This window comes from Poecile atricapillus, chromosome 11, assembly GCF_030490865.1.
Source record: "Poecile atricapillus isolate bPoeAtr1 chromosome 11, bPoeAtr1.hap1, whole genome shotgun sequence".
NCBI lineage: Eukaryota > Metazoa > Chordata > Aves > Passeriformes > Paridae > Poecile > Poecile atricapillus.
In genome coordinates this window covers 2,995,804-3,016,095 of record NC_081259.1, presented here as the reverse complement: position 1 = coordinate 3,016,095, position 20,292 = coordinate 2,995,804, and the positions used below count along the sequence as shown (strand labels likewise).

General features: G+C 48.4%; 2 protein-coding genes across 2 annotated transcripts in view; one reads left to right on the top strand and one right to left on the bottom strand.

The window, feature by feature from the left end:
- The window catches only part of LRRK1 (leucine rich repeat kinase 1), a 73,463-nt gene extending 67,111 nt beyond the window's left edge, over positions 1-6,352 (top strand). The window contains exons 32-34 of the mRNA XM_058847114.1: positions 1,506-2,341; positions 2,931-3,032; positions 4,945-6,352. Coding sequence (XP_058703097.1) covers positions 1,506-2,341; positions 2,931-3,032; positions 4,945-5,122 — 1,116 coding nt within the window. The 3' untranslated portion in view covers positions 5,123-6,352. The remainder of the gene's footprint in view (positions 1-1,505; positions 2,342-2,930; positions 3,033-4,944) is intronic.
- Positions 6,353-10,477: 4,125 nt separating this feature from the next.
- CHSY1 (chondroitin sulfate synthase 1) overlaps positions 10,478-20,292 on the bottom strand; it is a 76,423-nt gene continuing 66,608 nt past the window's right edge. The window contains exon 3 of the mRNA XM_058847121.1: positions 10,478-15,223. Coding sequence (XP_058703104.1) covers positions 13,631-15,223 — 1,593 coding nt within the window. The 3' untranslated portion in view covers positions 10,478-13,630. The remainder of the gene's footprint in view (positions 15,224-20,292) is intronic.

Sequence of the window (20,292 nt, the reverse complement as noted above, 5' to 3'; positions counted from 1 at the left end):
TGCTCTCGTGGTTTTACTCATACTTGGTGTGCAGAGAGTGTCTCTTTGTCCAGGACTCTCAATGAGCCTTGCAAGCAGAGCTCTCAATTAAATAACACTTACCCTGCACTACCTGCCCCTCAATAGCTGGGGCAAGTCAAGATACTGATTTTAATGTGGGTTTACAGCCTGGGAACTATTTTCCAGGCTTGGCAGAATTGAGATCCCTGGAAGGGCACAGGGATGCCTTAATTTAATTTTTGCATTCCCAGCAAAGAGTGACTCTGAGTCCTCAGCCCATCTCACTGGCACCCTGGGCATGCCAAAGGGTTTTCCACTGTGGAGAACCTTAAGAGGGGTGAGGTTGTGTCAGCTCTGTGGTGCTCTGTCTGGTTCTGTTTGGTTTGCTGTGCTTAGTCCAGGCAGCAAAAAAGTCCTGGGTAAAATGGTCTTTTTTTAGAATTTATTGCTCCACAGGGAGGAAACAGAAAGGCCTTTGAGGTAAGTATTGTTTTATCTGCTTCACAGATGGGGGAGTTTCTGGTGGAGACCCAAGGTCATGGGAAGTTTTTTTTCCCAAGAGATCAATTTCCCAGTCTGTTTAACAGCATTTTTCCCCACTGGGATGAGCTGGAGGAGTTGCTGAGCCGTGGCCTTCCCAGCAGCTCCTGCCGCTGGGACACAAGGGATGCATGGCCACGGAGCTGGAGCTGCATCCAGCACATCTGTACATTTAGGGACAGGCTTCTACCAACCTGCAGAATTGTTTGTGGCACTTGGCAGGTGCTTTGCTGAGCTGCTGCTGCTTCTGTGCCCTCAGCTGGGATGTCTGAGCTGCCAGGGATCCCAGACTCTGAGCACATCCCTGGGAGGAGCAGTGCTCTCAGAGCAGCAGACTCTGGATGTGGAGCAATCACTGGATGCTCTTGTTTGTGAGAATATTGTCTCTCTCTTTCCATTTTTACCGCATTTCTTCCATTGTTCTCCTACCTACATTGATAGCAGTAGCTTTACTCCTTTTTTGGAAGTGAGCCGGGTTTCTACAGCTGGATTCCTTAGGATCATGATGGCTGTCTCTGAACATACTCCAGCTTGAATTTGTTAACCTTCAGGGCAGGCTGCCAGGTCTGCCCTTGCCAGTAAAGAGAGAGGTAATACTGGGTGAAAGGAGTGTGGCTGTGCAGCAGCTTCTAGGGAGTGACTTTGTTTTATGCTGCTGTTATCACTGTTTTGGGGTAAGTTACTGGTGTTCTTGCAGAATGTGAGAAGCAGGCAGAGTGTCTGGGATTGAAAGCTCTTCTGTTATAGAGAAGTAAAGAAATAGGAAAAAATTCTTTTCTGTGAGGGTGGTAAGGTCCTGGCACAGAGAGGTTGTGGACTCCCTATCCCTGGAGGTGTTCAAGGGCAACCTGGTCTAGTGGAAGGTGTCCCTGCCCATGGCAGAGGGATGGAATGAGATGATCATTTAGGTTCTTTCCAACCCAACCATTCTATAATTCCGTGAAGTTTTTCTCTGTTTCTTGCAGAACTCATATGTGGTGCTGGCTGGCTTGTCAGATGGACTCGTAGCCGTGTTTTCAGTGTCCCAGGGCCTGCCAGGGGACAACTGCTCCTACCTGTGCTCCCACACAGCAAACAGGTCCAAATTCAACATCTCCGACGACGACCCGCGGCAGAACCCGTACCCAGTGAGGGCCATGGAGGTCACCAACAGCGGGGCCGAGGTGTGGTACAGCAACGGCCCCGGCATCCTCATCATCGACTGCGCCTCCATGGAGATCAGCAGGAGGCTGGAGCCCTTCAGCCCGCCCTCCCTCATCACATCCATCGCCTGCAACTCCGAGTGCCATGGGGAGGAGGTGGTCTGGTGTCTGGACGATAAAAGCAACTTCCTGGTGATGTACCACGCCACCAGCTACCAGCTCTGTGCACGCTACTTCTGCGGGGACTGCAGCCCCCTCAGAGACATGTTCACCATCCAGCAGCCCTCGGCTGCCATCCCAGCCACAGCCCCCATCAGCCACAGGGCGATGGAGAGTGACCCTCCGGGGGACATGAGCATCGTGTACAGCCCGGACGTGGGCACCCAGATCCTGAACCACCAGGACTCGCTCACAGATTACTGCTCTGTGTCTTCCTACTCCTCCTCGCCTCCCAACGCGGTAACCCGCTGCCCCTCCAGCCTGCCCAGCTCGCCCATGAGCTCTTCCAGTGCACCCTTCTCCACAGATTTTGGGGAGTCTGAGAAATTCCACGAGCTGAAGGCTTCCCTGGATCACGATGCTTCACCTGCGGGTGACAACACGGAGCATCTCCAAGCAGTCAAGATTCTTCCCGTAAAAGACCTCATCTGGATCCCCAGGTAAGTGGGTCACTTACCCAAGCAACTTAGTCAAAATCCCTCCTGGCTGAACATGAGATTAACTCAGGCTAATTCAGCAGCTTTTGCATTCCCAGTATGATTCACCTGGCCAGAAAGTCAAGTTACCATTAAGAAATTCTGTTCCCAGTATAGTGGAACATGGATTTTCTACGCCTTTTGAAAGTACGTGGTGTTGAGCAGAAGGCCACGTGGAAGGCCTTGCTGGGCTGGTTTCAGCAGAATGAGAAGGGGGTGGTCAGACTCCAAGCTGTGTTTCCCCAGCTACTGAGGAAACAAAGAGCAGCAGGCAGCCTCCTTGCTTGGACACAGCCCTGGCAAGTCCTGCTGCCTCCTGTGGAGCTGATGGGAACCTCTGGGAAGCTGATTTTGCTTGTCACAGGATCTCTCGCAGTGATCATCATCACTGGATTCAGGATGCCCCCGTGGCATCACAGTGCCCCCTCCCCTGCAAGACATCCTGTGGCTGCAGGTGGGCATGGAGCAGAGGATGCATATCCAGCATGGATCTTCCTCAGCTGACAGCATCCCCAGTGCTGAAGATGTAACATCTCCCTCATTTCTCTTCTAGGAGAGGAGGGGACATCATCGTTATCGGGCTGGAGAAGGAATCAGGCACCCAGCGGGGCAGAGTGATCGCAGTGCTGAAGGCAGGGGAGCTGGCTCCCTGCGGGTGAGGCTGACTGGGGTCACCAGTCTCCAGGAGCACAAGGGAGCTGGGGGGCAGAGGGAGGCTCTGCAGGCTCTCAGGGCTCTTGGGAGCTTCCTTTTTGCTTCCAGCAGCCTCTGAGGAGGTCCCAGTGAGAGGACACAGAGTTGCTGGTTGCACATCAAGGCGTGTACACTCTCTTGCAGCGGGGCAGCGCTGTGACTGCACCCTGGTCAGCAAAATCCACAGAGACTGAACACCCCATAATGACAGACAGCACTGTGCACAATGTAATGGAGCTGGCCTGATCCTGCCTGGTGCTGGCTCCCTTTGCTCTGAGGGCACTTGGCAGAAGGTCAGAGCAGCTTGGCAGACTCAGGCCCCGCGCTCAGAACAAGAGGTGTATTTATGCAGAGCACGGTGCTTGTCTGTGGCTGCATTCACGTGGGTCAGGTTGATGTTCTGGCTCTAAATGAGCACCTTTGTGCTGTGGGCAGTGACAGGCCGGGGGACGGCTCCTGCAGCACAGGGGAGAGCAGTTATATACGTTAATTTAAAATGTTTCATACAGCGCAGGAGAGTCCAAGGGAATAAATAGCTGCTGGAGAGGTGGGGGTGTTCCCGCTGATCATTTAAATACCGGTCTGGGATTGTACTATTTATGTCCAAACAAATGCAGGTTAAGCAGTGCTAAGGATTATAAATGATGGTTTATTACCACCAGGCAAACACAACAGGAGATCAAAGGCTCCTGCCAGTCCCTCTACTCTAAACTCAATGTCTTTATCAGTTAACTGGGAGGAGAGAATTCTCTTTATTGGTCACAGGTACTCTCAGGTTGGTTTGCTTAACCCAAACTGAGTGTGGAGTTCAGGCAAAGTGATGCCACATCTCACACCTGTCCTGCCCTGCTGCCTGACTGGAGCAGGCACCATGGCCATTGACCCTCCCTGTTTGAACAGCAGGATAAAGAGCAGAAGGGGAGGAAAGGGAAGGGGCTGCTCTAACATCAGAGCAGAGAGGGAAGGAAAGGGAGGGGGCTTCGTAGGGGCAGTTTGTGATAAAAACCAGCTGCCAAGGACAGTTCTGTGGCCAGTGCTCCCAGCTGGACACCTTTCTGGGGAAACAGTGTGGGGCCAGCCTTCCCCATCTGCTATGGGAGTGGTACAAGGAGCCCAGTGAGGGCTGGACTCCTGTTCCTTGGATCCCGCAAGGGAAAAGTGTCACTGTCTGCTCAGCCACCTCCCTCTGAGGTACCTGCAGGGCCAGCTTCAGCAGAGAGCACGAAGGGAAGCACATACAACACAAACCACACAGATCCCTGAGTGCTGCCACCGCTGTGCCTGCTGCTCTGGGCTCGGGGCTCAGACCCTGAGCCAACACAGGCAGGCTCCATCCTGCTTCCATGCTTTATTCCAGGCTGTGGAAGCTCTCGGCAGCCTGTCAGCTGTGTTATGATGGAGCTGTTCTGAAAATGCCCAGCTGGCAGCAGGAACAAGAGTCTGTGGATTTAGCAAATCAGAAGATTAGCAGCAACTTCAAATACCACGTCAGACTTAAGCCCCCACCTGCATGTTTAGGCACCTGAATCCCTTTAAAAACCTTTTCCCATGTCACTGAGCAGCTTGGTTTTGATGTGACACAGTTTCTGATCCCTCTCTTTGTTACATTCTCCTTGCTGAAGGATTTGCAGCTTATAAAAAGCTTGTGTAGCTGGAAGGGAAGCTCATGAGGCAGTGCTGCGCTCACAGAGCTGCTCTTCCCCGTAATGCCCTTCCCTGGAATGCCCTTCCCTGTAATATCCTTCCCTGGAATGCCCTTCCCTGTAATGTCCTTCCCTGAAATGCTCTTTCCTGTAATGTCCTTCCCTGGAATGCCCTTCCCTGGAATGCTCTTCCCTGTAATGCCCTTCCCTGCTCTCTCCTCCCTTCCCCAGGATGCTGGTGGATGCGGCTCTCGTAGCGAAGGACACGGTTGTGTGCTGCTTTGAGAACGAACACATGGAGCGGTGCCTGGCTGTCTGGAGGGGCTGGAGTGCCAGAGACTTTGACATTTTCTACCAGGCCTATGAAGAGCTGGGAAGGCTCGAGACCTGCATGCGCAAGAGAAGGTAGTGCCCGTGGTGCTGGGATCCCAAACTCTGAGGGAGACGGGAGCGTCCTGGACTCGGAGACACAGCCCAGACCAGGGATGATGGGGGGGAGTGTGTGTCTGGTTTGCTGCTAGTGAGCACTGTGGGGTTCCCAGAGCCCCATCAGGGCTTTTGGGGAATGAAGAAGCTGGTGTGAGCAGGGCTGGGACAGGCCTGGGAGCTGGGCTCAGCTCCCCTGCCCCGTCACACGCTCCCCTGGGCAGTGCAAAGGCAGAGGTGGCTGCAGTTCTGCTCATTCCCCGATTTCCAGTTTGTTCTTCCCCGTTTTGAATTCCTTCCTCACCTTCAGCATGCCCTGGCTGCTGCTGCTGCTGTTGTTGTGTGTGTGTCAGCCAGGAGAGCTCTGTGGGCTCTTCCCTGGGAGCCTGAGCACGTTTCAATCCCGGCTGCCTGCTGGCTGGCAGCACTGTGGGCTGATTCACCCTGTTCCAGGAGGAATGCATCTGCTGGAAACCCTGCACAGTGGGGCTGCTTCCCACCTCCCTGCAACTCCATTAGGGGCTACTTCAGGCGTAGTCCCTGTGTAGAGACACCCTGGTGTAGGAACCAGCAAGAAGCCGTGGCTGGCCACTGCATTACTGGTTCCTAAAAGCTGTAGTGGTGCAGCATTCCTGAGAGAGAGCCCAAAACAACCTGCCAGGAATGCTGCACCAGGAGTCAGTGAGCTGGTTCATGGCACTGCTGCCATGGCAATGGAGCTGATGGAAAGCAAAGCCACTGGGTGTGACAGGTATTCCTGGTGGAAGAGAAGGGAGCCCCCTGACCAGGAAGGTTTATAAGCTGTCTCTGCTCCACTCCTCTTTCTCTTGGGAAATGCACTCTGGAGCAGCAGGAACACAATAAGCTCAGTTTGCCTGTGTATCTGTGCAGCTTCCGCCCACCACAGCTTGTATTTAATCTTCATTAGTGGCCTGGGATGCTGTATTGGCTCTGAATCCAATTGCACTTAATTATCCCAAGCATGTACAGCAGTGTAAAAAGTGTCCCCAGCTAAGCACCCTGTGTAAAGATGTACAGTTTGAATTTTGAACCTTTCCTTTTTTTTTTTAATCCCAAGAATCTTGTGTGAGCATCGGCAAGGCTGGCCAAGGCCGAACGGGCAGGTTAACCCTCTGGTTCACATTTCTGTTGCAGGCTGCTAAAATATCCTTCTTCAGAAACAGAATGTATCTTAAAATAAACTGATTCCTCCCCAGGGTGACACTGCATTGGTGGTTTTTATTGGAAATCCAACTGGCACTGGGTGTTTGGGGTTTGCAGCGTGATTCAAGTGCTTGTTGTGATGAGCACAGCTGGAATCAGGGCTATGAGTACAGACTGTCTCTGTACCTGGCCTTGCCTGTGACTGTCACCCTGTGCCTCTCCAGCAGCTCATAAAGTAGGTATGGCAGCACCAAAATTTCCCTCCCTTGCCAGGCCATGCTCTCTGCCTGTTGTCTCAGGGCTGGGATGAGGTTTCACGGTCACCTTCTCCAGCTGCCAGACTCCTTTGACTTGAAGGAACTCTTCCCTGATACCTGAAGCCCCACCAGGAGCTGTAAAGGGGCTCATTCTTTCATTCAGCCTTGCAGCTTTCCTTTGAGGAAGCACCCTGTGGAATAACCACAGCAGTTCCTTATTGTCCCTCTTGCCCTGAACACCTTGGGTGCTGTGCTGCTTCCAAAGCCAGTGTGGGCTCCCCAGTGCCCATGGGGGAAGCTGGAGCATCTCCCAAACCTTTGGTGGGCCCTGGCCAAGGCCTGGACACAGAAGGGCCTTTGTTCTACTGGACATCATGTTCTGGGGCTGTTACTGCACAACACCCTTCCCAACACACTGAGACGTCCCTGCTCCCTGCCAGGTGGCTCAGGGTGGTCAGCTGGGGAGGGAAGAGAAGGGGGTGGCACCTGGGTTTCACAGGAGCTGTGAGAGATCCTGCACTGGTGGGTGTGTGTCCCAAAACCTCCTGGGAGCAGGGGGTTGGTTCCCAAAAGCAGATGAGAGCCTGAGTGTTGCTACCCTGGAATAAGAACAAAATCCCCCCCCTTCAGCAGACCTGAAACCCCATTAGCACAAGGCTCCATTAAGTGAGCACTGCATGTGCTGCAGGAATTACTCCCCAGGGGCAGAAATAAACAGACATTAAAAGCAAAATTAAAACAACTCCCACCAGTTCAAACAGTTGGAGATTTCACCGCTCCTTTCCATCTCTCCCACCAGCAAAGCCTGTTCTCCTGATGGCAGGTACAGGTGAGGGGCATTAGGCATCCTGGGGAAAGGGACTGGGTCACAGCCAAAGGCAGGAAAAGCCCCCAGAGCCTGGGAACAGGGGCAGCATGAGCCCAGGAGTGGGTCTGGGGGAGCTGCACCTATCACAGTCTTCACTCTTTTATTTCAGCTGATAAAAATAAACCCAAGCAGGGCCCTGGTGCAGGGTTATTCCTGCAGCTGACTGAGGAGACGCAAGAAAACAGGTTTGGGTTTGTTTTGTCAAGGCCAGGTTTCCCCCAGGCCAGCCTGGGAGCAGCAGGAGCACACGGAAGGGGCTCATGCTGGGAGGGAAGCGGATGCTCCTGGAGTGGATTAACCCCCAGCAGCAGCAGCAGGAGGACAGCGGGTGCCAGGGCTGTTAATTACTCATCAAGAAAGCAAAGAGAGATGAACAGGACCTGCCTGGGATTAACTGAGCCCAAAAGCCCCCCCAGCTTCACTCTCTCACTCAGCTGCTTCCTGAGAGCAGAGCCACACACGTCCCTGGGCTTCTCCCTACAGTGCTCAGTGCTCCTTTACCTGCTTTGAAAGGATTCAATTCCCAGCTGGATACCGATTCCTATTCCTGGTTTGGGCTGTTCCTTTGCTGGCATCAGTGCAGAATCAGGCCCTGGGATGAAGAACAGCTGTGCCCAATACCAGCATCCCAGTTTGGGGCATGGCCTGAATATTTCTGGGGGGCAGAGGCATCATGTAGGGGCAAACCACTGGTTGCATCCCATATCCAAGATCCCATATCCTGATGCTCACTCTGGGCATTTTTTGGGGCCCCAGCACTGTGGATGCACAGTCTGGGGTTGTCCAAACCCAACCTACCTGCTCCGTGTGCAGAAGAACAGGGAATGTTACAGCTCATTCTGCTAGGAAAGGAAAGGAGGGCTGCTCATTGCACACAGTGGCCTGGACAGTGGGCAGGAATTGTTGTAATTTGATATATTAGAGCAAAACCCCACTTCTTGTGCAGGTGAACACTGCCACACCAGCTGGATGCTCCCCATCCCACACAGCACTGAGGGCTCTCAGCTTCAGCATAAGGAAAAATGAGGTGATTTCTAAAGGAGGTGGGGAAAGGGGCAGAGCTGGCTGCTTTGTATTCTGCTACCGAAAGGACAGAGGAAATTAGTTTTCTTTAAGCAAGCTTTAAAAGGACAGGAAATATCGTGGCTATTTCAGGCTGCCGGCCTGTCCTCGGCTTACCCCGGCCAGCGGCGCTGGGATGGGAGCTGGGTCGGCCTTCAGTGGCTCAACCCAGGTGGAGAAGGGTAAGGATGGGCTGGGGATGGAGATGGGCATGAGGAGGGAGCTTGTGATGAAGATTAGGGTGAGCATGGGGCCAGGGATGGAGTTTGGGGTGGGGGTGAAAATGAGGAGAAGGCTGGGACCAGGAATGGGCTTGGGGATAAGAATGGTGCCAGGGATTGGGCTGGGGCTGAGCTCACCTGGGACAGGTGCTCAGCACTGGGGGAATCAGTGCCAAGTGCTGCTGGCAGTGGGCAGAAGGACAGAGCCCATCCCCAACCCATGAGTGGAAAATCCACAGCGGTTCAGGTTTCCCAGAGCCATCGTGGTCCTACCCCAGCACTCAGAACCAATGCTGGCACAGCAAACAGCTTTTATCTGCCCCATATCCCAGCCTGCTTGCACTGGGAGATATCGTGGAACCACTTTAAACTGAGCCCCTCTGAGAGCCCTATAGCTAAAATGTCAGTAAAACACAAAGGTGGTGTTACTCTTTTGTCTTCTTTTTCTACAAGGTGGAGCAGGATCCTGGCAAAGTCCTCTTGGCACCCCCAGCCAAATGGGGGACCCCCAATTTCCAAGAGACTCCAGCCCAGCCTGATGGAAATGTTGGAGTCGATTCAGGTCAATTAAAGTTGAGGTTTTTATTGAATTGAAGTGTGGAAGTAAGCACAGCCAGTCCAGTATTTGGGCTGGTATTTTTTTTTTTATGTTAATTTAATTTTTTTCACCCCTCTCATAAAAGTGATTTAGAAGTTAGTAGGGATTCCTGGGCTGGAGGAGTCCTGGGAGATGGTTCTGGAGCTTGGAAAGGAGATGGACATGTTTCTTACACCTGGGAAAGTGGCAGCAGTAGTTCGGACGTGAGAAATAAAAGTGTTTCTGGCAGCAGCAGCCAGGTAAAATGCAGGAAAATAGCTGGAAAATTCCTCATGGTATGCACTGCCTTGGCTGGGGAGCCCAGGTTGTCTCCAGGACTGCCTAAGCCTGGGAAGGAGGTGGATTTTGAGCTCCAGCTGGGATCAAACCCCTGAATTTGCTCAGGTCAGCACAATAACTCACATTGGCAGAGTCCACTGGCTACAAAAACATTAATTAAAACAGGTCCCACATGGGCAGTGCCCCACCAGCCCAGGGATCAGCAAGGCCAGAGCCGAGGAGGAGCCTGGTGGGGCCTGGACCTTCTCTGCATTTTTAATGCCTCTGAATGATTTTCTTTCCAAAAAGCTCCCGATTGCGGCTGGCTGTGCAAGCCGAGTATTTTTAGCAAGTATTCATGCAAAACGGCTCAGGATAATAATTTGCAATGTAAAGTTAGAGGCTTCCACAAAAACTCAGAGTAAGCAGATTTGGGTCAGCGGGACTTTGTGCTGATTTTGCTGAAAGGAACCAGCCAGCCAGGTCCAGGGGAGCTACATGGGGCTGGTCACTGAGTTTTCTGGGTTAATAAACCCCCACTGTGCCCACAGGACCAAAACTTGAAATCCTTCCATGGACTGTGATCTGCAAAGTTACAGATAAATATTTCACATGTAAATAGTCACATCCAGCATGAGAGTCACCAGGAGTACTCACTGCTGGACTCACATTTCTTCCCCATCTCCCTTTGCCTCTTGTTGCCATCACTGATCCATGAGCAGGAGGGAAAAGCTTTTAGGAAACAGCGTTAATAAACCCAGCTCCTCAGCCAGGGGTGAGCAGAGAAGGTGAAGGGTGCCCAGGGGCTCCAAAGCTCTGTGTGGGTGGGAGTTTTATTACTGTGAGGACACTCACAGCCAATGCAGCATCCAACCCAGGTTACCTGCACCAGAATAACGAGGGAAAGAAGTGTCTCACATTTTTAATTTAATAAAGAAGAGAAACATCTCTACAGATAGGACAAGACTGGGCACCACATCCTTCGTTTTCAGCATGACACCATCTCATTTTCTCACACCTCTGTGGCCCAGAAGAAAACCCTCCCATGATTTCCCGCTTCCTCAGCGTGAAGGGAACTTCTGTCGGAAGCAAACAACTGGAGTAAATTGAGGATGAAATGTTCCAGCCCCAGAAGGAATTTTTGTCAAGGCTGGGTCAGCACCTACCAGCTGATGATTTCCACCTCTGTCCAGTTCCTTACACCTGGGGCAGCAAATGCTGCTTATTTTAGTGTAAAATGGGGTTTATGTGTTTAGACTTTGTCATAAAGGGTTAAAATTAAAATTTAACTTTAAAATGGGTTATTTTTAAGCTGCAAGTCCATAAAATATGTGAACAATTGCAATGTGAGGCCTGACAGGCTGCCTGCAAGCTTGGTAAAAAACTCACTTTTAACAGAGATTCGGTAACAGAATTAGAACTGCAGCAACAGAGAAAAAAACCCCAATACCAGATGGGTGCTGTTCACTAAATGGCTTTTTCCAGTTACATACATTCTGCTTTTACCAGCTGTTATGGGCTAAAAAAAGTCCATAATCATAAATGTTAATAAATACAGTACAAGTACAGGGCTTTTTTTCCTCCTGTTTTACTGCCATTCTTTGGGATTCATATTCTTTAAGCTCTTTTCTGCACCACAAATACAAACTGCCTTTTTTTTTTCCTTTCCCTTGTGTGAAGAAACACCTCTGCAATCCCCAAGATTCTTGCTTTGGGACTTAATTTTGTCCTCACACCAATACTGAACAACTCCTAGAGTTATTAAATAATAAGTGTTCAACCCACTTAATAATTATTTGTACTGTGTTTTGAACACACAGAACATCAGGGCACCATGCAGCCTTGTCACTGCGTGTGAGATGCACACTTAAGGGTATTCTCAGGCAGCAGAAGTACTTTGAACATTTTCATGAGGAAAAAGTCAAAACCAGGGAATGGCACAGCTCATCAGCACCTGAACCTGATGAATGGGTTTGTTCTCCCTTCCCTCAGCGCCAACTGAGCTCATCCCAGGCCAAAACACAACACAGAGGTCAAAACCCTTTGGAAGACAGAGATCCTTTTACCCAGACTTATTCCCAAAGTGTGTTACTCTGTGCTGGGTGGAACGATACGGACTGACAACGTGAGCAGCTCCAATTGCAAATAAAAAAATCTTTATTGCATCTTAGAAGCAAGTCTTAAAAAAGAAAAAAAAAAGAAAAAAAAAAAAGAAATAAAGAAAGGAAAAAAAAAAGAGAGAGAAGGAAAAATTTTCCATGCACCTACATCCTCGGGACTGTCACCAGAAAAGGATGAACATTGTAAGACACAGACTCTATGCTAGTTGCAGTTCATACTCCACACACGTGTAAACAATGTTATTTCTTCTACTGGAATAGCAGTTGCTCCATAATATCCCTTCAAACATGGTAACAACCACTTAAGCCTTGGATTTTCTCCATTTGTTCACTTGCCTCCACTTCCCAAAGAGTAGAAGTGGAACTGAGGGCAATGAGATGAAATGGGGCTGGAGGATACGATAGAAAAATATATTGTTCGCTGGTTTTTATTTTTTGTTTCTGCTGAGCAGGATATTTACAGGTACATAGGTCCCAAGAGATCATCTGCTTCAATGACAATGTCCAGTCACTGTCCAAGTCTCAGTGTACAGGGTTCCCTATCTGGCTTTAAGGCACTTTATTTTGTGTATTTTCTCTTACCTTGCTAGGTGTTTACTCACAGGGATCACATTTCCCTTGTATTCAGCCTCCTCATCCCCAGTTCCTCTTAGAATACCAAAAAAATTCCTAAACTCACTGAAGTCATTCCAAAAATGTTAAATTTGGGAGGGGAGGATAAAAAAAAAAAAAGATTCATGAAAAAATATTTTAGAAAGTAATCTTTGGAGAACATTTACTGTAAGTATGATGTACACTACCTTATCAGTGAGAAGATGCAATACATTCCTAATATATATATATATATTTACACACACATATATATATATATAAAATATTAAAATGACTAACAGATATTCAAGGAAAGGTCAAGAACCTAAAACAATGGATATTAAATAAATTAATGGTCTAGCAGATACAGGGGGAAAAAAAAATCCCAAACCAAAACTAATAATCCAATGTAATAATTGTTCCCATTAACATCACGTGAGCGATTGAATGAAACGGATGCGATCGGGCGCGGGACACTCGGTGCAGAGGAGTTTTCCAGGCTCTCCTCAGGGATCTTGGATTGTTCATTGTGTGCTGTCCTTTGGCTGCCAGAGATTCCCATTCCCCAGCCCCTTCCCCTCGCTCCTCAGGCATTTCCTGGTCGCATCGCTCAGCCCTGGGAGGCGGCTGAGGACAAAACACAGAACCCACCATGGATTCCCCAAACATTCCGTCCGTCTGTGGACCAAATACCAAACACAACAATTTCTACAAGGACTAATCACGGCTTGTGCTTACTTCCTTCCCTTGCCTGCCCATAAGTGGAAGTATATTTTTAAACTGAAATAATCAGCTGTTAGGGAAAAAAAAAAACCAAACAAACCCTCCTGCGATTACCACCCCCTTCTCATCGCCACAGCGACTTGGATTTTCTAATGCAATTTGAAAATTAATGGCTAATCCTGAACCAAAGGAGCAGAATCTTTGCACGGTAGCAGTCACAACAAAAACATTTAGACACAGCGTTTTGTCACTTGGCTTTGCACGCTCAGGTCCACATTTACAGAATCCCAGCCATGAAGACGGCAACGGAAACGGTAGGAAATAATCTTTTGTTCATAAGGAAATTCTAATTCAAGTCAGATTTCCGCTGATCAGATAACTCTTAAACAATTTTTTTTTTTTTTTTTGTTTGAAGGCAAATATTGATCACAGTTTTGTTCAAAACCAAAAACACAACAACAAAAAAACCCAAGGGCCTTGTTCTTCTCAAAACGAGCGCTTTTTAAGAAAACAACGATGATTTCTAAAATATATCCTGTGTGGTCTTTTAAAAGTGAATTATCAAAAAACATTTTCCCAAAAATAAATTAGATAATTAAAAAAAAAGTCTTTTCCAGCATAGCTGGACATTAGGCTGTCCTCACTGAGCCATTAGTATTGCTGCTTTTCCCAAAATTTGGGTCGTTTTTTTCAAACCATATTTCAGCCAGCTGTTGTGTGGACCCATAAGTTGAAGCTTTGGACCCCAAGCACATTTTATATTGTTTTGGATCAAGATTAGGGTCACAAAAAACAGGGTGATGCACATGGACTACTCCAATTTCTTGGCTTCTGAAAGTTTTTAAGCCAGCTTGAATGACTTTGTTAAACAGATCTACGTCTTCAAGGCCCCAACCTTGGATGGAGACATCAAAGCCACCCGCTCGAAGAAGGTCACCTTTGTAAATACAGGTGATACCAAAGCCATAGTTCCTCCAGAAACCTGTTTTCTGAGTGAAGGCGAAATGATTGTCACTAGGAACCTTTCCACTATAAACAATCTTTGGATCATACTGGCTAAAAATGATGGGAAAATATACTTGCTGACCCAAAACTGTATTGGCTCTACACCGCTGGAGGAATTCTGTGGTAAACACTAAGTCAACATCACAGAAGAAAAGTAAAGACTCGTTCTGGAACTGAGAAGATCCGACTTCCAGAGCCAGTGCCCTTGAGAACTCCCCCGACACCGGCAGAACCTGCATGTCAGCCTTGGGGTATTTGGAGCGGTAATCTCTCATCAGCTCGATCTGCTTCGCTTTGTCAGGGTTGGAGTTGGAATTGAAAAGCAGAACAACCAGCTTGACGTTCTGGTTTGGAATGAGGCACGTCTTTTCAAAATTCCCCATGAACCTTGCAAACATGTCAAACCGTCCAGAGAGAGGGATCAGGATGTTGATCTTCTTGTCTTTGAGCTCCTTCCTTTCTGCTTTGGACCTGCTGAGCTGGAAAGGGACAAACATCTTCAGCGAGTTGGAGAGGAAGGACAAGGACCCAGAATCCTGGTTGATTTTGCTGGCCAGCTCTTTGGCGTCCATCTCTTCGTGCTCCATGAACTGGATCTTGCTGAAGGTCTGCTGCAGGTACGCGTGCCTCCTCACGGGGACCGTCATCTTCTTCCCCTTGTGCTTCTTGTAGAGAAGCAGCAGGTCCAGCACGTACTCTGCTCCGTACATGGGGTTCACCCTGCGGTATCCATACTGAATTTCCTTGAAATCGATGATTCTCCCCCGCGTCTTGGCGTTGGCGTTGATCATTTCCATGACCTGCATAACGATGTCATCCAACGCCTCGCGCTGGGACGAGTCCATCCCTCTCCGAGGTGGCTGCCCGTCGGCACCGGAATACAAATATTTTCCTGTAAGGAACTCCCACTCCAGTATCTCCTCCCGGTGGCGGGGCTGGAACCGCATGAAGGAGGGCGGCATCCCCAGCTGCAGGTCCTCCTTGTGGATTTCGGTGTTGCTGTACTTGCTCATGAGCACGATCTCGCGGTGCAGCTGCACGGTGCGGTGGCGCAGCTCGGCGATCTTGCGGCTCAGCATGTAGCTGTGCAGCCTGTACTGGTACGGGGGGTTCTTGTTGGGGTGCAGCGTTATGGCTCGGTGGATTTTGCTGTTCCTCAGGTCTCGGATGTAGCCTTTCTTGTTCTTCTCGTAATTCTCGTAGAACAGCTGCTGCATCTAGAAAAGAGAGAGAGAGGAGAAGTCAGAGTCTCGGCAGTGCTGACCCTGTGAAAGTTTGCCCACGCAACCCCGCTGGGACAGAATTCCCCCTCGCTCACAAGGCCAGAAGGTTTTCTGAATAAGCTGTCCTTGGGTTTAGCCACAGGTTGTAGCAATACCAGCTGCTATTCAAGGAAATTAAGAGGATTATTCATTGTAAACTGGTGAAAGAAACATCTATCATGGATTTGGGATTACTACAGCCCATTCTAGAGATATCACCGGCGGCCAAACAATTCTGCAGTAAGTCGATTGTAAGCTCATTTCTTCACAACAACACACCATCACCAGGAAAACAACACCGTGAAGTGTTCACTACAAAACTCTCATTATTCATCTCCCATTGTTTTAATATTAATAATAAAGAAGAAGAAAAAGGGATGCCATGTACATACTAAGCAAATCTGACACCTTTTCCATTATATCCAAATGTCATTTAGGCATTAAAAATCCAGGTTTAGGCATTAAAAATACAGGCTGCTGAATGTTTTAGTCAAGATGCCAAATATGTTACCTCAAGTGCTGCAGTGCAAAGCTACAGCTGTCATTTTAGTGGACAGTAAAGTGTACCTGAGATTCCTAGAGTTCCAGAGGTCAGATAATATAGGATGCATGTGTACACCAGAATAAAAACATCCTTAAAGTGGCATTTGCTATTTCAAAACAAGAAGATTGTGAGTTGAGATTAGATTCTCAAGTCTTAGGAAAGCAGACAAACCAGCTTTACAGTTCAGAGTAGCTCAGGCAGTAGCTGATACCATGAAAGACAAACCAGGATGATAATGTGGAAAACAAACTGACAAAAAAACCTTGAGGCCATAGGTATACACCAGCTTAGATAATGGAAATTTAAAAAGACCACGGGCAGATTCTCTGTCACAGCACAAACATCATCAACCTGCCAGAGCTGACGCAGCACCTTCATTCAATAAGGGATCCAATCTCTGTTACTGGCAGTGGAATCTGCCACGGGAAACACAGGATTAAAGCTTGTGGAAAAGGGCTGTACAGGTCAGCAAAGAGCCAAACTCAAAAAGAAGAACCAGGGAGAATGTCTCAAATATAATGGTAATCAAACAGAGCACTAAGAAGAAAATCACCAGCACAGAAACCTTCCTTTTACCAGCTGCTCAGAGCCAGCACAAGTCCTGTTTTATTAGGCTTTTGGTTGCATTTTTCCCATTATTGTGGACAGACACTGAATCTCAGGGATAAACTTACACCTGGATTTAATTGCTGCTATCTTAATAAGCTGGCTGTGTGCATGCTGAAAGCTGACATTCGGCGTATCGCTGCCGACAGCACGGAGCGAGCTGAACCTACTGGGAGCACGGATTTTAATCTGAGCAAATGTAAATCACTGCAAAGGAGGGAGGGAGGGATTTCAGCCAGACTGAGAAAGAAAGGACATTTATTTCGTGGGTCACCAGCAGTCCCCAACCCCCTTCTCCTTCAAGTTCACCTTCTTCCCGCTCTCCCCAAGTGATCCCTGCTGCGTGCACGCTGTCTGGGAGCAATCCAGGCCAGAGGATGGATGGATCTGCACAGCAATGCGGCCAAAGGAGAACATCTTGGCCATGGCCCCTTGGCAGGCCTCAGATGAGCTGCCTGTCGAGATGTATAATATCCCTTTAGAAGTCATGCAAGATTTAAAAGAGCGCTACGGGCAGAGGTTAGCTGGTCTAATCCCACGTCCAGCAGAGTTATCCAAACTGAATGAACCTCTTGCTTTCCCAAGAAACACGATTTTTCCACTCACCCAAAAGACTGTTCTTCATTTGTATCCCTGTATTGTTTCCTCTAGTAATGACACTTTATTTTTTGGGTCACTTTGAACCTCACTGTTGCTGTGAAGGGCTCTAGGAGACCTTAAATCACACCTACTTAGGGTCAGTCCTGTGAGCACCATTTATTGCAGTGGAGAGCTCCCACGGGAAGAACAGGATCAGCCCAACACTGCAGGACCCACTCATTTTACTGACAACACTGATCCATCCTCTAACACTACACATATGTAGAACTAGAAGTAAATGCATATGGTAACCAATTTCACTGACATTTTAACAACTATAGGCAGAGGCTTTTCCAGGAGTACTGTGACATCAGATAAAAATTCTTAAATCACATCATTAGGCTGCCATTATTTAAAGGAAAATTGACATTAGGATTTAATTTCAAGTCTTGCTTTGAATTTATAAGACAACAAAATCAAGATCACGCAGCCTGAATGCATTTACTCCAAAATTGCTACCCAGGGCATTCTGAAAAGGAAACCATGAGAAGCAGAAGGGCTTTCAGATTACACAACAAAGTTTTAATAGAATACTGATGGGTAGGAAAATGTTATGAAAGTTCCCAATGGAAGTACAGATAGGAACTCCTAGCAAATGGCACAAATTAAAATTAAGCATATTTTAAAGCTCTGGCTTGCCACTCAGGAGTAACCTCTTAGACTGGTTACCTTCTAATACTCCTTCCTGCCCCTTCCCAAAACTAGCTGGCTTCAAAAACTGAAAATAAAACATATCTCAGTAAGACTTTACAGAGGCTTCAACACAAAGCAATTTACAACTGAAACATCTATTAACAGCCACCTTGCTCCAGCCAGAAAGGTGACAACTACCAGAGCCCTGCGCTCCGGCCAACCCTGCAGAGCAGCTAATGAGAAGCACCACAGTAGCCAGGCTTTTCTATAATCCTATTTTTCAGGAGAATGCCGTGCAAGGCTGGCACATTCAATGTTTTTCCCATGAAGTCTCCCCCTCTCCTCCTGCAGTGTCCCCCCTGTCCCCTGGCACTGCTGGCACAGGATCCGCAGCTCCGATCCCCTCGGGGAGCCAGGGCACAACCCCAGGCCACAGGAAACACCAAGAGGGGCACTGCAAGGGTTAATCAGCTGCCAACAGAGAGTACAAGGAGTCACAAACTGTTTTTTCACAGTGACACCAAGTGCTGTGCACCAAGTCCAAGTGGCCAGTGGCCAAGGGAGCAGTTTAACCCTTCTCCTGCCGAGACACTTGATGCAGTGCCACAGCAGGGCTGTGGGGCCCGAGGGCTTTGCCCCAGAAACCAGCCCCACGTGGATTGTGTTTGCTCACCCACACCTACAAACCTGAAGGAAATGAGCAGCTCCCTCCATGCCCTTTGACAGCTCCACCAACACTGATCTGCTCAAATCATTAAGGCTCCCCAGCATTGGGTTCAATCACTAACCAGAGCAATGCCCAACTACCACAAATCACTGCTAAGATAATTTCTTACCATATTTGGGTCTAAACCACTATGTTAAATATCACCAATTAGCCCACACTGGCTTCTGACTCCATGTGACACTGGAAAGCCATAAGGAAGACACAAAATCATAATTAACTCTTGTGTACATCATCAATAGGTGGGTGGAAGAAGGCCACAGAGAAAGGAATACCTGTGATTTGCTCCTCCCAGTCACTAAAGACACGAGTGGGGAGTGACACAAGCCCAGGACGTGCCAATCTCCCCGTGCCTGTTACCAGAGCCTTGAGAGCTGAACTCTTGCAAACTCTTCTTCTAGTGAAACAGGTTTCTCTATGATTTTTTTTTTTTTAAAAAGAACCTTTCATGGATATTAATTTTGCAATGATTATATTCTAAGCATGCTTTATTCTAGTGCAGAGCACTGAGAGCATAGGGATACAAAGAAGAGCTACTCTTTATTGACCACTATTTACTCTAGACCTGTTGAAGCCTTAAAAACCCTAATGTTCCTCAAACCATTAGAGACTGAATGTTTAAACTGTGGTACAGCTGTTGTGGGCACTGCTGGCTCACATCCAAAAGACCAACTGAAAGGAGAGAGTGTTACGTTCTTCGTTTTAAATGAAGAAGTCTTTTGCAGGCCAAAAAAAAGTGTACTGGAGAAAATGGACTTTAAAAATAAGACCAGTTTATGCAGAAACTGGCCCGTAGCCACGGATTAGCCCCTGAGGGCTTTCTCTCACAGCTCCAGATTGTGCTACCAGAGCACAGACACAGCCCCACAAGTCTCACGAAAAGCAATCATGGATAAGACATGCTGTATGGCAGGTTTCAAAATGCCCAAGGTGGGCTTTAAATACAAAGCCCAGCTAATTAAAAGCCCGAATGATGGTTAATGTCACCTAGCTCAGAGCACCTCTGTCAGGAGATAAGGATGTGGGTCCCAGTGTGGAGCTGTTCTCCTACAGGAGCAATGCAGGTGCTGGGACAGCCCCTACCCTGCCCCACAGCTCTGCAGCCAAACCCAGGCAGGATCCTCATGTCCATCTCCTCCTTCCAAGGATGTGCCACAGCTGGTGCAAGGGGGCAGCTCCTGTTGGCTGGCTGAAGTGAAGTTAAAGTCCTTCTGCTCCCACGTCCCAAGGAACTGCATGAAATAATTGTAGCTGCACTAGAACAATTTTGCCACTTTGCAAGCACAAACAGATCTCCAGTTTTCTGGCTTATACATCACCAATACAGTTCAATTGATGAAAAAATTTGCCAAGGGAAAGGAGCAGTGGAGCTTTGTTTACTGCTGACTTGCCTCTGCTGGAGGGGAAGACTGTAGGAACCTCCTGGATACAACTCTTGTGTCTTCAGGGTTCTTTCTGTTTAAACCCTGGTGCTTTATATCCCACAGCTTAACACTGCCATGACTGAAGCCACTCATCAGAGTTATTATGGTGGAGACAAACATGGGGAAGCAATGGATAAACACTCATTTCCAGTGAACTTGGCCACTTGTTCATGGCTTTAACGTCCCCAGTTGCCACTACAGGAAAGGATGCAGGAAACGCCACTCGGCACTGGGAGATCAGACTTCCCTCTCAGCTGGCAAGTGAAGCCCTGAGCTCTGGAGCACGATTAAGTGATGTGATTCTTCAGACAAGTTACTTCTCACACCAATTTCATCAGGTACCACTGGTCCACGTTTGCTTTGTTTCATAAAGAGAAGCAAGAAAATCATCCTGAGCAGTCAGTACTCAAAATTTCCACGGCTGGGGTAGCAGAGGCAGATCCAGCTGTGACCT